This window comes from Metarhizium album (genome assembly GCF_000804445.1).
Source record: "Metarhizium album ARSEF 1941 chromosome Unknown scaffold_25, whole genome shotgun sequence".
In the NCBI taxonomy this organism is placed as follows: Eukaryota; Fungi; Ascomycota; class Sordariomycetes; order Hypocreales; family Clavicipitaceae; genus Metarhizium; species Metarhizium album.
The window spans coordinates 234355-248262 of record NW_024467599.1 but is presented as its reverse complement, the minus strand read 5'-3'; the positions used below and the strand labels follow the sequence as shown (position 1 = coordinate 248262).

Sequence of the window (13908 nt, the reverse complement as noted above, 5' to 3'; positions counted from 1 at the left end):
ACCAAAGACAGAAATACATGCAAACAGAGCGTTGAGGACGTGAGGGAGCGTCGCAATAGCCCACAAGAGCATGTACAGCGTACGCCGTCTTGACGTGATGATGAAGCTCGACAGAAACGCGATTCGACACGTCTACTACGCTTGACTGACAAGCAGCATGTCAGCGTGAAAGGGAAGGAGACAAAGGGAGAAACTACACGTTCCCTCGCATGGTCCACGATTCCTGGCAAACGTGTGCCACAGGCGTCATGCCTACGTGCGGTCCAAGTCATGGCCAGCGGGATATAATGCTTACTCTCCACTTCCTTAACAAAAGTGCCTCCCTCGGTATACCTCTAGCTCTGAGGCGTTGCCTGAAATGGCAACTAGGACCGCCTGGCACGGCACGGGACGGTGGTGATCCTCAACGAGAGCACACATTTGCCATCCGAGGTAGAGACTCGGTTGCATTCCGCAGACGTGACGACTCGTAGCAGCTTGGCTCGGTTTCTGTGCCCCAATTGACGCACCCAATGCACGACATGGATCATGGCTGTATGCTTTGCTCTCGAAGCTCTCGTGGTGAGCCGTGTTGCCCGTCATGCCGTCCCCCATGTCTGGTCTCTCGTGGCGGAAATTAATCAAAGGGTTATATAACGAGGAGCTTCCGTCGGACTAGTCTGTCGTGGTTCCGGCTTCGCCCATTCCACGATTCTCGTTTGCGTCTCGCCCATCTGTGCTGTCCGTGAGCAACCCCGGGTGTGAACTGCTGCCGACCCGCCGCAGTCCCAAGAGAAGAACAGAGTCCGAGACACTCTCGCCGTGAGATATGCGGCTTTCTACCATTATCGCTGGCACGCTCGGGGCCATGCTCGCTGTGGCCCAGTCGTACGACTTTGGGTTTGATATTCAAGCTCTCATGGCAAACGGGACGCTCGCCAAACGCCAAGGTGGAGGAATCATCCCGGTTGGCCAGCTTCCTCGTCGTGGAGATGGCTCCTTGCCCACGAGACAGGAGCTCCGGCAGCTGCAGAGCAACGGATACATGTGGGACTTGTTCATCCTGGCCCTCAGTGCCATGCAGGCAGTCGACCAGAACGACCCTCTTTCGTGGTACCAAGTTGCCGGTAGGTCTGCCTGCCCGGGGCTGACACAGACCCTGCCCTTGGTGACAGGCGCGCGGAAACACCACTCGACGGCGTGAAGCTGATGTCGTCAGGCATTCACGGCCTTCCGTTTGTGCCGTGGAACGGGGTCCAGCCAGTCAGAGGAGCAGAGCAGTCGGGCTACTGCACTCACACCTCGATCCTCTTCCTGATGTGGCACCGTCCATACCTGGCTCTGTGGGAAGTACGCCGTGACATGCTGCCGCCCCCTTTGCATCTGCGACGAGCCGAGCTGACATGTTGCCCGTTTGCCTCGTAGCAAGCCTTGTACAACCTGGCCAATGTCATCGCCGGCACCTTTTCAGACCCCGGCTACCGACAGGCAGCGGCAGAGTTCCGGATCCCATACTGGGACTGGAGTGTGACTCCTACCGGACAGGACTTTCTCCCAAGCGTCCTGTGGAGCCCGACCATCCGACAGAGAGGACCGAATGGCGTCCAGGTCATCGCCAACCCGTTGTACTCGTACCGGTTCCATCCGGTCGGGGGCGATGCCATGGTTTGGCCTCCGGTTCGTCGTCGCCCCCGTCTTCAGTTCCTGCCAACAACAACACCAACCTTCACTCCACCACATGATGACGCTGTGCCTTGAAAGTGCTGACCGACTTCCCTTCTCAGTTCACATTCTGGCCAGAGACCAAAAGAGGGCCCAACAACGCCGCGAACCCGGCCAACCCGCCCTCGGACAATGCCAGAGTCAACGCCGCGCTCTTCGCCCAGCTGGGCTCCCTCCAGCAGCGCCTGTACATCCTCTTCTCGAGGTACACCGACTACAACCAGTTCGCGACCAGGGCCTGGGCGGCCTCGCAGCCCTCCCCGGGCTGGGACTCGCTCGAGTCGGTCCACGACGCCATCCACCTCTTCGGCGGGCTCAACGGCAACATGCAGTTCGTGCCCGCGTCGGCCTTTGATCCGCTCTTCCTCCTCCACCACGTCAACGTCGACCGGCTCACGGCCATGTGGCAGATCCTCAACGGCAACGCGTGGATGCAGCCCATGGTCGCCGGCGAGACCAGCTACACCTACACCGTCGGGACGTGGCAGTACGCCAACAGCCCCCTGACGCCCTTCTACCAGGCCGACGGGACCTTTTGGACATCAGACGCCGCCCGGAACTGGGAGCTCTTCGGCTACACCTACCAGGACGCGGACCCTTCCCAGATCGGGCTCCCCCAGCTCCAGAGCAACCTGATGAGGAACATCAACCAGTGGTGGGGAGGCGGCCGGCCGAGTGGCCTCGCCGCCAGGGGGGACGACGACAAGACCGCGGCCGTCGTCAGGGACGCCCACTACACCGAGTGGATCGTCGACATCCGCGTCGACACTCGCACCGCCGTCAACGGCTCCTTCGCCATTCCCTTCTTCATCGGCCACGTCCCCGCCGACTCGCACGAGTGGGAGTCGGCACCCAGCCACGTGGGCAGCGTCGCCGTCACGGCCATGCACCGCGGAGCCGCGACCAGTCCGTCGGCACAGTCGTCGAGCAGCCTGCCGCTCACCCTGGCCCTGCTCCGTATGGTCCGAGCCGGCCACATCGGGAGCCTGGATCCCGAGGACGTGGAGCCCCTGCTGCGGGAGAAGCTGCAGTTCCGGGTCGTCGACGGGGACAAGAACGGCCTGGACCCCCAGCTTGTCGACGGCCTGTATATCCGGGTTACTAGTTCTACCGTCAGGGCGGCCCGGAGTGACGCCGAGCTCCCTGTCTGGGGCTCTACAGTAGAGAGGTTTGACTTGTATGCCTGATGGTCTGGCTGTGCCGCTGTTTTTGGCTCCCTGGTGCGCTCCTGTTCTAGCTACAACTTGAATGATCCGCTTGGTGCAGGGGAATTGTGTGCCGAGACGCATGTACTAGTACCCGGTCAGCTTTCGAGACTCGTCATGACGGGGGCTGTGAGAGCAGGGCTTGGAGGCAAGAATATCCATTCAGCCCCGATAATCAAAAGTCGTCGGATTCTTCCCGCGGCCCGAACGAGTCATGACCCAAGGCTCCTCAAGTCTGTACTTTACAAGGCAGCGGCACGGGTGAAGACAACATGTAGTCCCCGGGCTCGCGTGACTTCTTTGTGTGCCCCGGCACAGACAGGATCAAGTCTGGTCTTGGATGGGCGCAAGGGGCTCCCGTAGCAATCCCTTCGCCAGCTTCCAGATGTCAGTGTTTTGGCGTGCCACCATGCTGACATTGGGCATGGCGTTGAGGTTGATGGCTGCTGATGACAAATCGCCCACGCCTCGTTATGCCGGACCGTATCGCTTAAACGATGACCAGGCAACCGCGCGCTTGATTGAAATCGCATAGATACATACAGTCACAGATACAATCTATCAATCCCAACCCCCAAGGCCATGCCATTCACGCGCGGCGCCACCGTCCATCCCTTCCCAAGACATCTTCAAGCCGGTCCCCAATAGTTACGTACTTGTGGCAAATCCTCGAAAACATCTCGGACCCGTCGACTGAACAGCACAATTTCGTGAGCCTGAGCGCGGCAGAAATGTCCTCATGCATCCTGTGCTTTGGGGGCCCACGGCGCTGCCAAACGAGGCTCCTGGTGTACGGCGGCAAGAGTGGTTCCTGACGATATACTTTTTGACGACGCAGTCGCCATCGAGGCGTCAGAGCGGACCGTCGCCAACGGTGTGCAGCTCGGTGCTGAACAAGGCAGCGTGGGCGTCAGGCAAGCCGGGCGGCGTCTTGGTGCTGGGCATGGGCAGGTCGTACGACGCCGCCGTTGTCCCCGGCGTGACGCCGCCAACTACGACCTCGTGGTGCGTGCGGCGCGGAAAGCCCAACATACACTAGGTGCCGCCGTCCCGATGCAGCTCATCGTCGTGCATGCGTAATCATGCCGAGGTGAATATTATGGACGACACCGCCCGAGTAGACGAGTACATTGTGCTGAACGGGGAGAGGTCTTTGGCGAGAGTTCGTAGTCATGAGCACGTTGTGGGGTTCAAGTATTCCCTTCGCACGAGTGCAGCTTGTCTTCCGCCGGTGGGCCCATGCAGTGCGTATCGCCAAGGACGCGGCCGCGGTGCTTGGGCAGGGCCGAGATGTCGACCGGGCGGTTGCTGAGGCGTTGCTGTGGCAGAGAGAGAGAGAGAGAGAGAGGGCGTGCCTGGTGTCGGGGCTGCGGTATGGCTCAGAGAAGCTGTGTTGACTCGGACGAGACATCATCCAGATGCGTAGTTGCAATGGCATCTTGTCGTATGCTGAGCCAGGCGCCAGGGACGTCAGTGCGTGGAACTAGGCGCCGTGATTTTCCTTTCGCTGCTTGCGCTTGTCACGTAGAGCACATGGCTGTTCTCGGTTGCATCTACTCACTCACTACGGAGTATCCGCGATAACTCATAATGCAAGCAAAGCAGGCAGCATGTCCAGGCTCAGGTCAGAGGCTCAATGGACGGCAGAGCACCGCAAGCGCCTGGCCCATGACGGCAAGGTTCGAGATGAAACATGGCCTCTGACGGCTCCGGGGTTGATTGGACTGGGACAGCGCAGCCTTTGCTGGTGAAACTCTGGCCACACGCCAATTGTCGCAGATGCAACGCCCTTTGCCGCCCACTGGCATGGGCCAGGGCATTGAGTGATGGCTGATCGAGCTGAGCGCCCCCTGATGACTTGAGGCCCCTCGATGAGCCGCCAGCCGCTCCAAGGGACGTCGCCAGGGGTCAAGGGGGTTGGCAACGCATTCGTTCGCGTTGACACCCTTTCCCTTTCACTTGATTCTCTTTCCGTGCGCAAAGGGGGGCTGTACGTGGAGAGCCCGTTGGTCCCTGCTTCATCCTTTGCACCAGCTCCCCGCCTCAGGTTGCTGTGCTGTGCCTTGCGTTTCGTGTCACCGTGTCCGTCACCTGGCTTGATTGCTGTCAAATCGATCGCCTTCTCCTCTGCTTGCTCTGTGCGTACTGCAGCGCCGCCGTGTGTGTTTGCGTGCTTGTCTCGTCAACACCGACTGTCTGTCTTTGCATTTGGAAGTCCACCTACTCCGTAGCGTCGCCCTGTCTGTCCTGTCCGTCCGGTCTCCCCTGTTTCCTCTTTTCTTTTCTTTGTCTTGTTTCTCTCCACCACCAGTAGACGTCCATTTCCCCGGATTTTCATTTCAGCCGCGCAATCCCACCGACAGTCGCTTTCCTCCCCTTGGTTATTTTTAGTTTTTTTTTTGGTTTTCCTCTTCTCTCATTGCACGGCCATCCGGGGGTCAAGGTCTGCGATCCAAATCCGGGGGCCAGAGCGGTCTGGTCGAATTTGGTCCCTGGCACCGGAATAGGCCAGCTCCATCCCTTTCTAGTTCGTACAAGTCAGACACTCGCCGTCAATTACGGTTGCTCCAGCCCGGCCAGCGGCCCCCCTCCCTAAAGGAGCATTCGCTCGAGCGATTGTGCATTAGCTTATGTCCTTTTATGCCTCTGGGCTTTTCCGCTTTGGTGCCTATAGACGGGACGAAACCGCTCATTTTCATCTGGCGCCCGCGTCAGCGAGCCTCTGAACGAGGCGAAAGTGATTCATCCCGTTTTGTCGGCTTGGCGACGCCGTGGTACAAAGCATTCATTTGTCTTTCTTCTTCTTTTTAATGACTACACGACCGGTGTGATTTTTTGCTTGCATTGGAACCAAGAATCATCTGCTGCTCGCGCGAGAAAACCATGGTTTCAGCTGCTTGACACTGCTTCGAGTTTGCACAGTCTTTATCCGACGACATGACGGCACGAGCGGACAGTACCATGGAGAGGCTGCGAGCTGACCTCTTGCGCCGTGCTCGAAATGACGCAGCGAGAGGGCGTCTTGAGCAGAATATCGGCGCGGCATCCATGAGTAGACCCGGGCATTCCGTCATGGAGTCGGCAGAGCAGGCATCAACACCCCAACAGAGAGCCTTCTTGCATAGGTTGCCTTCTTTTCCGCGCCGGGTTTCCCGACCATGTACGAGCGATGACGGTCCCAAATCACCGCAACAGCCCCCGCGTCCATTTACACACTCCTCGTCGAGATACAGCGAGCCTGGGAACCCACCGAGTTCCTTGCCATCGCCTATTCCAATGGCCCCCACGGCCTCGTCGGAGCCGCAAAGGCCGGTACTCCCAGAGTTGGTAGCGACTCCAGCACGATCAAGAGTCTCCCTCGTTACGCTGGGATACGGCGACAACCCTCCCGACCGATTGACCGTGGCTGCCGCGATCAGCCCGGAGACGCTGCCGCCGTCCCAAAATACCCGCAGCCGAGACGGCAGAAAGCCGCATCCCAAATACTTCCTCTTCTGCTTCCCGTGGGTTAAGTCCCGCCGCGTCCGCTCCCAGGTCCTGACATGCTTTGTCTCGGGCTTGTTCCTGGCCATGCTCCTCGCCGTCTGTAAGTGGCCTACCTCTTCCTTTTTTGTGCATGCATTAGTATCTCGTCATCATCCATTTCGCATCTATTACGCAGACAGTTCCGTTAACGGCAAAAATGAAACCCCGGGACCCAGATCTAGGACTGGCTTTGACCAACCACATTGCCCGCGGGGAGGTGACCATCATGATCATACTCATCATCCTCTCCGCCACCATGTTCTTCTGCTACAGCGTCGTTCGGCTGTGCGTTATGGTCTCGCGCGGCGACAGGGCGCGTCGACGCCGCCTGCCGGAGATGATGGGCTTGGGGGGCTACGTCGTGCCCCCCAAGCCCATACCCGTTGTGTTGGCAAGAGACGAAGAGGCCGCCGGCATCGAGAGCGAGACGGTCAACAGGAGGCCTCCTGCGTATGGATTATGGAGAGAAAGCGTGGTAGGTTCATGTCATTTCTCATCCTGTTCCCCGTCCCGTCATTTCTCATCCTGTTCCCCGTCCCGGTCAAGACTTTATGCCGCTGTGAGACTCTGCAAGTGATTGCTAATGCGACGTCAGCGTGTTGATCCAAACCGGCTGTTCTGGCAACGCAATGAGGCTGCAGAACCCGCACTACGGCGTCCGGAGACTGCCGCTAGTCCGAGGCCACCCTCGTATGCCTCCGATGATGGCGTCTCGTACGTCGTTGAGGCACGGCCGCGGTCTGTGGCGCCTTCGGCCCTGACACACACCACGCCTGATGTGGCCCCCGCGCCGAGGTCTTGAATTTTTCCGTCACGTGCATCGGTCAATGAACGAGTATGATTTCCACAAGCCTGTGAACACATCATTGACTTGACTTTATTGAGATTTCCCGCCGGAGGTCATTTGCTCCTTTTCGTGAGTCTTTGGCGTCGATCACTTCAGCTGCGTTCTGCTGTGAGGAGGTGTACATGACTCATACCCTCATTGTGTTTGCAGAGCATCTCTAAGTCGGTAGATCAGCCTTGTTGTGGCGGTAAGGTATGAGCTATATGGGTATGCTCTGACAAGAGGTTAACCAATTGTCGGCCATGCCTCACTAGCTGCAAGACTACCTCAGGCAATGACGCAGCGTGATGACCTCGTGCTATAATGACATTTCTTGGTCCCAGGCTGGCCATGCTTGAGCCTGGCACGAGCTTCGTGCGTATGACACGAATGACGTTGTCGCAATATTGAAGGCAGCCGGAAGAAGCTATTATGGCGCGTGATGCGCCGTTTACGGGTGGATTTGTGATGAAACTTGCTTGAATGGGTTGGGTATCAAATTTGGGTTTGCATCGTCGTCTGTCGCCGGTAATAGACCCTGAAACAGGCGAAGTTATGCATGTGTTTGGTCTGGCGTCGGTGTTTAATGAGTCCAGCGGGTATCAACTTTGTTGGTTATTATTTGAGTCTGGCGTTCACTTTGTTGTCGGTCATACTTTGGGAAGGTGAAAGCGTCATAAATAGAGAGATTGGGCAAGTTGGACAATTATATTCCCCAAGATTCAAATTCCCTTTGATCCGTTGGGGGCATACAGGTTCGAGTGTCTCTGTAAGGGCGGATGACGATGTTGGGCTCGGCGAGACTGTGCGTGAAACACTGTATTGTGAGGTCAGGATGGCTGGCGAGAGCGATACATTGAGGACTCTGCAAACGGTATGGGATAGCCGGGTCTAGTATCAAATCTTCCTTTGGTCCTGGTATGGCGAGTGTGTTGGGATGTCGGAAACAGTTCTCGATTGATCCCTTGAGCTGCATGTAAGTCGGATTCAATCTCCAATGGCGCCATTGTTATCTAAACGTAACTCTCTACCTCAATCTCCTGTACTACGTGAGGTAAGAATCCCCTTCCCACAGCGGTAGCGGTCGACGGGGCTCCCAACTTGCCGCCGCCGCCCCTGCTTACGCCTTGTCAGCACCCTCATGCTTCACCGCGAGTACTTCCCCTTCCTGCCGACCCCGGAGTCGGAGCCACGGGGTCCAGTCGACCAGCCCATGCTGGGGGCGCCCGCCCCCGAGGGCTGGTGGGACGACAGCTCCCGACTCCTCTTCGGCGCGGCAGAGCACATCGCCGCCATTCTACACGAGGCCTCCGAGTGTGGCGTGCATCTCATGACGCCCTTTGCCGGGTTCTGCGCATTCTCAGCCGGCTACCTCAACCTCTACGTGGCGAAATACCCCCGAATGAACCTGGGCCGCAGCCCGCGAGCAAGCGACTGTCTCAAAATGTGTCTCGACTACCTGGAAAAGTTTCGACTTGTCTGGAAAATCGCCGACGGATGGGTAAGCCGCCCGCAAGCATGACACGACCGTGGCCACCGTTGCGCTAACATTGAGAGGGCGGCACGCGCAAGATCAAAACGATACACCATGCATCCGTGCTCTACGAGCGAGCAACCGAGGACCGGACACGATACCAGGGGCGCACACGAGCAGACTTTGATACTCTACACCAGTCTGTCCACGAGTTCCGTGTCGTGGATAGATCCGACGCGCATACTCGGGAGATTCGGGGCGCGGAGCGGCCCTCGGCGCAGGCGACTTGGCCGGTTCAAGGGCACGAGCACGAGCACGAGCACGAGCACGAGCTCGACACTAATACCTTGTTGAACCAGCTTTTCGCGGAAGTCAGCAATAACCTCGACGAGCAGGGGGCCTGGTCTCAATGGTGGCCGGCGATTGATCAGGTGGATCTTTAATGAGCTGCGTAATTACATCCGGGGTTTTTTTTTTCGTTGAAGCTTCCAATGAATGAGTGACGACCTTTGATTTTTTTGATTTTTTTTTTAAAAAGGGCTGTAATATCTGGTTTTCTATACATGTCCTATTTTTATTTCCCGGTCTAGAAAAACAGTCAACAGATAATGCACCTCTTCATATGGCTCCCCTCCCGTCACCGCCAACAAATGCATACCTGTCGCGTCAACCATTCGCCGTTTCTCCTTCCAATCACGCCTTTGCAAAGACCTTTCTCGAGTTCATCAGGCGAACAGCAAGCATAAAGAGCATGCCGACAAAAGGCGCCACAACCACGCCAAGAGGACGTTTTTTGAAGCAGCTAAAAAGGCACGTAAATGGCGTCTGGATTCTGTACTAGATCTACTAGAAATTTGGGACGAGAAGGGTGTACATTATAGGCGAAGAGGTTAATAGCGTTATTAGGTTGAAAATTGGCCCGCCTTGGTGTCCGGCCCGCCTTGCTGTCGAGCACCACCTTTGGTGGTGAGGGCTTTTGCTAGCCGAACCACATAAAGTGGGGCGGGCACGATTAGACCTTTGACAGAGGTGGCATGAATCAGATTTCTATTGAGCCGAAAATCGCTGTTTTGTGCGGGGCAAAGTTGCTCGACTAGCCCATTTTCACGGTCCAAAGAGCCCGCCTTGCAGTTAGCAGCGGAGAAGAGTTTTGAAACTTAATTTTCCTTCAAAAACAGCATTAGCCCCGGGTCGTTTGAGTTTAATGATGGGACTAAGCTGGTGATCGGGAGGGAATACCACGTGCAAACTTGGTAATAGCAGTACTCGAGCGGCGTTATATTGAGGCCAAGCTATTCGAGGACGGACCCAGCTTGAGTACACTCGCAACCCGGACATTTATTGCTGTGGACGAGGATCAAGGGGGCGAGTGTTGAGAGCCTGTTGAGAGTTTTGGATTCTGATGCCAGACAGAAGATGAGCAGCTGAAACTGGAATCAAAAAGACGTGGACAAGTTCAAATTATTCTTGTGGAAGCTGACTCCCTCCTTCCTAGAGAAAACGGTACTCCGTACTGAACTGGACAGCAACATCGGCAAGCAAAGTCAATATGGGGCTGGCTCCTGAATGGCTCGGCCCTGTCACTAGGCCAAAAACGGCAAAGACGGCCACGAACGACTTATTTGTCAATGTTGTAGCGCAAACCGGCGTCAGGAGATGGGTGTTTGCACCACAATCCACGGAAGGCCTAAGTTTTCCATCAGGGCCACGATGCATTTTTTATTTTTGGATATTGGGGCTGCGTTAATTTGTTCAAAACTCTACGTGCACAGCTTTACAAGTCGACGTAGTTTCATTGCGTGTGGTTTGAATTCAAGTAACCGCGTAGGCTCATGAACTTAGGTACTTACAGTAAGTTCTTACTAAGGTACTTAAGTACCTAGGTACTCTGGGACGCGGCACGTACCTTCAGTGTATCGGCACCCGTGGGCCAGCACCGAGGGCCTGGGTCATGCCTGGTTCTATCTGAGGCGCGGGCGCAGGTCAGGCGCTAGTATTGCAGAGAGCGCTCGTCTCGACATAATTACGCCAATTGAATGGAGAATCATGCTGCGTTGCTATCCCTGGCCAGCAACGTTAGAAGCTGGGTTGACGGATCGTCACTGTCCAGTTTTATGAGATCCATCATGCACCCCTGCGCTTTGCCTGGTACGTAACTGTTTTTTTCGTCAGGGTCCACTTTTCTTTTCGCCAGATATCGCCCCTCAAGCCGACGCCGCCTGGTGCTTCCTTCCGCTCCTGCAGCACCGCCAGGACACCCCCATCGTAATTAATTTATCCGCCCGTCTCGCAAAATTTTCTTTCGTCCCTACAACATTTCCTGTGACGGAACGTAATCGTAGGTGGTTGTCGACGTTGTCGTGGCCTCGCTTGGAAGTCGAAATCCTTTTCACTTTCTCCTCTCGTATTGACAAATTTTTTTTCTTTCCCTTTGACGTCGCTTAACGCCAACATCTATTTTTTTTGTCCTACCAAAGGTGTGTGATTATTATGTGCGCTCCCCATCCTCCTCCCTCTCCAATCCCTGGCTCTTCTCGACATGCCTTCGCGATGCTCTTTTCAACTTTGCGCACTCGTGTGCCAGCGCCAAACCGTCTCCGTTCCGCCTTGCCCTTCGCCCGTCGTCTGTCGTTCGTCCTGCTGGGATAAACGTATGGAACCTCAATCAACAGACCCTTTGCCCGCATGCTCCGCGCTGCCAGCCTCGAGAATAGTCGAACCATTTGGACAATCTCGCAGCCGCAGCACACCGTCATGAACCTAGTCGTCGGACTTTTTCAGCCACTCCAAAGTCGTTAAATTTGTACCTCGACTATCTCGCAACCTACGCCGCCACCGGCGCAAGCGATCACTTTTCGCCAGGCATGATGGTCATCGTACACAGTACACTGTCGATGATGCCTTGACCAAAGGAACCCACCGCAACTGGAACTATAATGTATCATTCCTCGTGTGCCAGCCTGGCGTGTACCTGCCGACTCACGCATTGGTCATACCCGCCTGTCAAACTTGCGTGGTGGCTTTTTGCTTGGCTTCGACGTGTAATCATATGAGACCGAGGCAAACCCAAAAAATCAGAAACAGAAAACACATATATGTGTTATCTTCCGCTCCATGTGGCCTCGTATATATCCACGCAATACGCCGACTCGACAAGAAGCCGAAGATGCAGATAAATTACTCGAGTCATTTTGGTGTCCGGCAGAGCGTCGCATACGCCGCAAAAACATTGCTTAGAATCGACTCGGTACCAATAGCATTGATGACTTGGTTAGGGGCTGTCAAAACTGCGGATACGAAAAGCATCCCGGACTGGGCGAACGAGCTATTCACACGGGCATACTTGGGCGTGCTCTTACTAACTCTAATACTGTCACAGACACTAAAATATCCAACACTATGTCTTCTCTCTCGCGTCGTGCCTGCTACAAATGTGGCAACGTTGGTCACTATGCCGAAGTGTGTTCTTCGTCCGAGCGCCTTTGCTACAACTGTACGATTTCCCTTGGCGCCGACTTGTCCGATGGCCGTACTGACGAACTGAATGCAGGCAAGCAGCCTGGCCATGAGTCCAACGGCTGCCCACTCCCTCGGACTACTGAGGCAAAGCAGTGCTATCACTGTCAGGGCCTTGGCCACGTTCAAGCTGACTGCCCTACTCTACGCCTTAGCGGCAATGCTACCAGTGGACGCTGCTACAACTGCGGCCAGCCTGGTCATCTGGCGGTGCGTACTCGCCAACGTGAAAACGTCTACGAAACTTCTGCTAACATGACGTGAGCCAGCGCGCGTGCCCTAATCCAGTTGGCCCGATGGGCCGCGGTGCTCCCATGGGGCGTGGCGGCTTCGCTGGCGGCTTCGCTGGACGGGGTGGTTTCCCTGGCGGTCCCCGTCCTGCTACCTGTTACAAGTGCGGTGGCCCCAACCATTTTGCTCGAGATTGCCAGGCTCAAGCCATGAAGTGCTACGCCTGCGGTAAGCTCGGTCATATTTCTCGCGACTGTACCGCTCCCAACGGCGGCCCTCTGAACACTGCCGGAAAGACCTGCTACCAATGCGGCGAGGCTGGCCATATTTCTCGCGACTGCCCTCAGAAGAACGCCAGCGGGGAGATCGCCCCTGAAGTCGACATGAGTAGCGTTCCCGCTGCTCAGGCTCCAGTGGCTGCTATTGCCCCTGTGGCTTAAATTCAACATCCGTAATTCGTCTGTCTCCTCTCATCTTTGATGGCCATGCACTTGGCCGGCTACATGGGGTGTCCAGAGGACAGACACCCGGCCTCCTCCCATGTGCGCGTCTTGAACCGTCTCGCCGGCGTTCGCATAGCCACGCGAGCTGTTTTTGCTGCGCTCTTGGTTGGAGGAACGATGTTGGCTGCAGTTTTGCAAATTTATGTCTTGTTTTTTTTTGTTCGAGCTCATCAACACTTGACTTGGTACTGCCTGGATAATACCTTCGAAAACGGTTATTCTTTTCAACCACAGTATTGATCTAACACTGTTTACCCTCAGGCAGGGGGACTTTACACGTCCCACCCTTTTATTTTTATTTTTACCTTCCTTGGGACTCGTCTGGGAACGGATAAACCATTGGTCTTGTTCTTTTCCTCTTTTTGAATACGGATTGACGACCTTGACCCCGTTCAATGCCAGGAAGCGCGTTAATGGAGCCATTGGACATTGCCTTGACATGGCTCCTCGCTTACGATACTGTCCGCCTCAATCGGCGATGACAGATTTAAGCAGGGGTTGTGCAAGATTGTCGTGCACTTTTCTATCTTTTCTTTTCTAACCGCACATTTTTCTATCGGAGCATCCCTTCATTCACGGCATGCCACGCTCCCTCTTCATGTTCACTTTGGGCAGTGGTTTTTCTAGTCCGCTAGACCAGGGTTGTGCTTGTCTTGGCAAATGACGAACTTTGAGTTCAACGGTTTTATTCGGGTTCAAAACAGAACCGCCTTTATACCATTGGAAATGGCCAACGGACACAGTCACGTACCCTTCTTGACGAAACGATTTAATGCACCTGCGATGGATATACCCCGCGAGGCTGTGAGTGGCTGTTGTGAATAGGAACGGCGCGCGCACTTGCTTGGTGATGGCATGTGTCGAAGAGTCTTTGTTGCTTGTACAGTTTGGTGTCTGGGACGCTGAGTCATTATCCAAGGGCGCTCT

General features: G+C 55.7%; 3 protein-coding genes across 3 annotated transcripts; all 3 read left to right on the top strand.

Moving 5' to 3' along the window:
• Positions 1-808: 808 nt before the first annotated feature.
• Positions 809-2888, top strand: MAM_06946 (tyrosinase precursor; the record flags this gene model as incomplete). Its single annotated transcript, XM_040825744.1, has 4 exons — positions 809-1106; positions 1199-1329; positions 1405-1656; positions 1764-2888. 4 exons carry the CDS (start codon positions 809-811, stop codon positions 2886-2888), a joined length of 1806 nt encoding a protein of 601 aa, XP_040676301.1.
• Positions 2889-6182: 3294 nt separating this feature from the next.
• On the top strand, positions 6183-9174 carry MAM_06945 (uncharacterized protein; the record flags this gene model as incomplete). The annotated part of the gene is made up of 5 exons (XM_040825743.1): positions 6183-6492; positions 6572-6906; positions 7027-7145; positions 8392-8758; positions 8815-9174. 5 exons carry the CDS (start codon positions 6183-6185, stop codon positions 9172-9174), a joined length of 1491 nt encoding a protein of 496 aa, XP_040676300.1.
• A 2956-nt stretch (positions 9175-12130) lies between these two features.
• Positions 12131-12918, top strand: MAM_06944 (zinc knuckle domain containing protein; the record flags this gene model as incomplete). The annotated part of the gene is made up of 2 exons (XM_040825742.1): positions 12131-12457; positions 12517-12918. 2 exons carry the CDS (start codon positions 12131-12133, stop codon positions 12916-12918), a joined length of 729 nt encoding a protein of 242 aa, XP_040676299.1.
• Between the last annotated feature and the right edge of the window lie 990 nt (positions 12919-13908).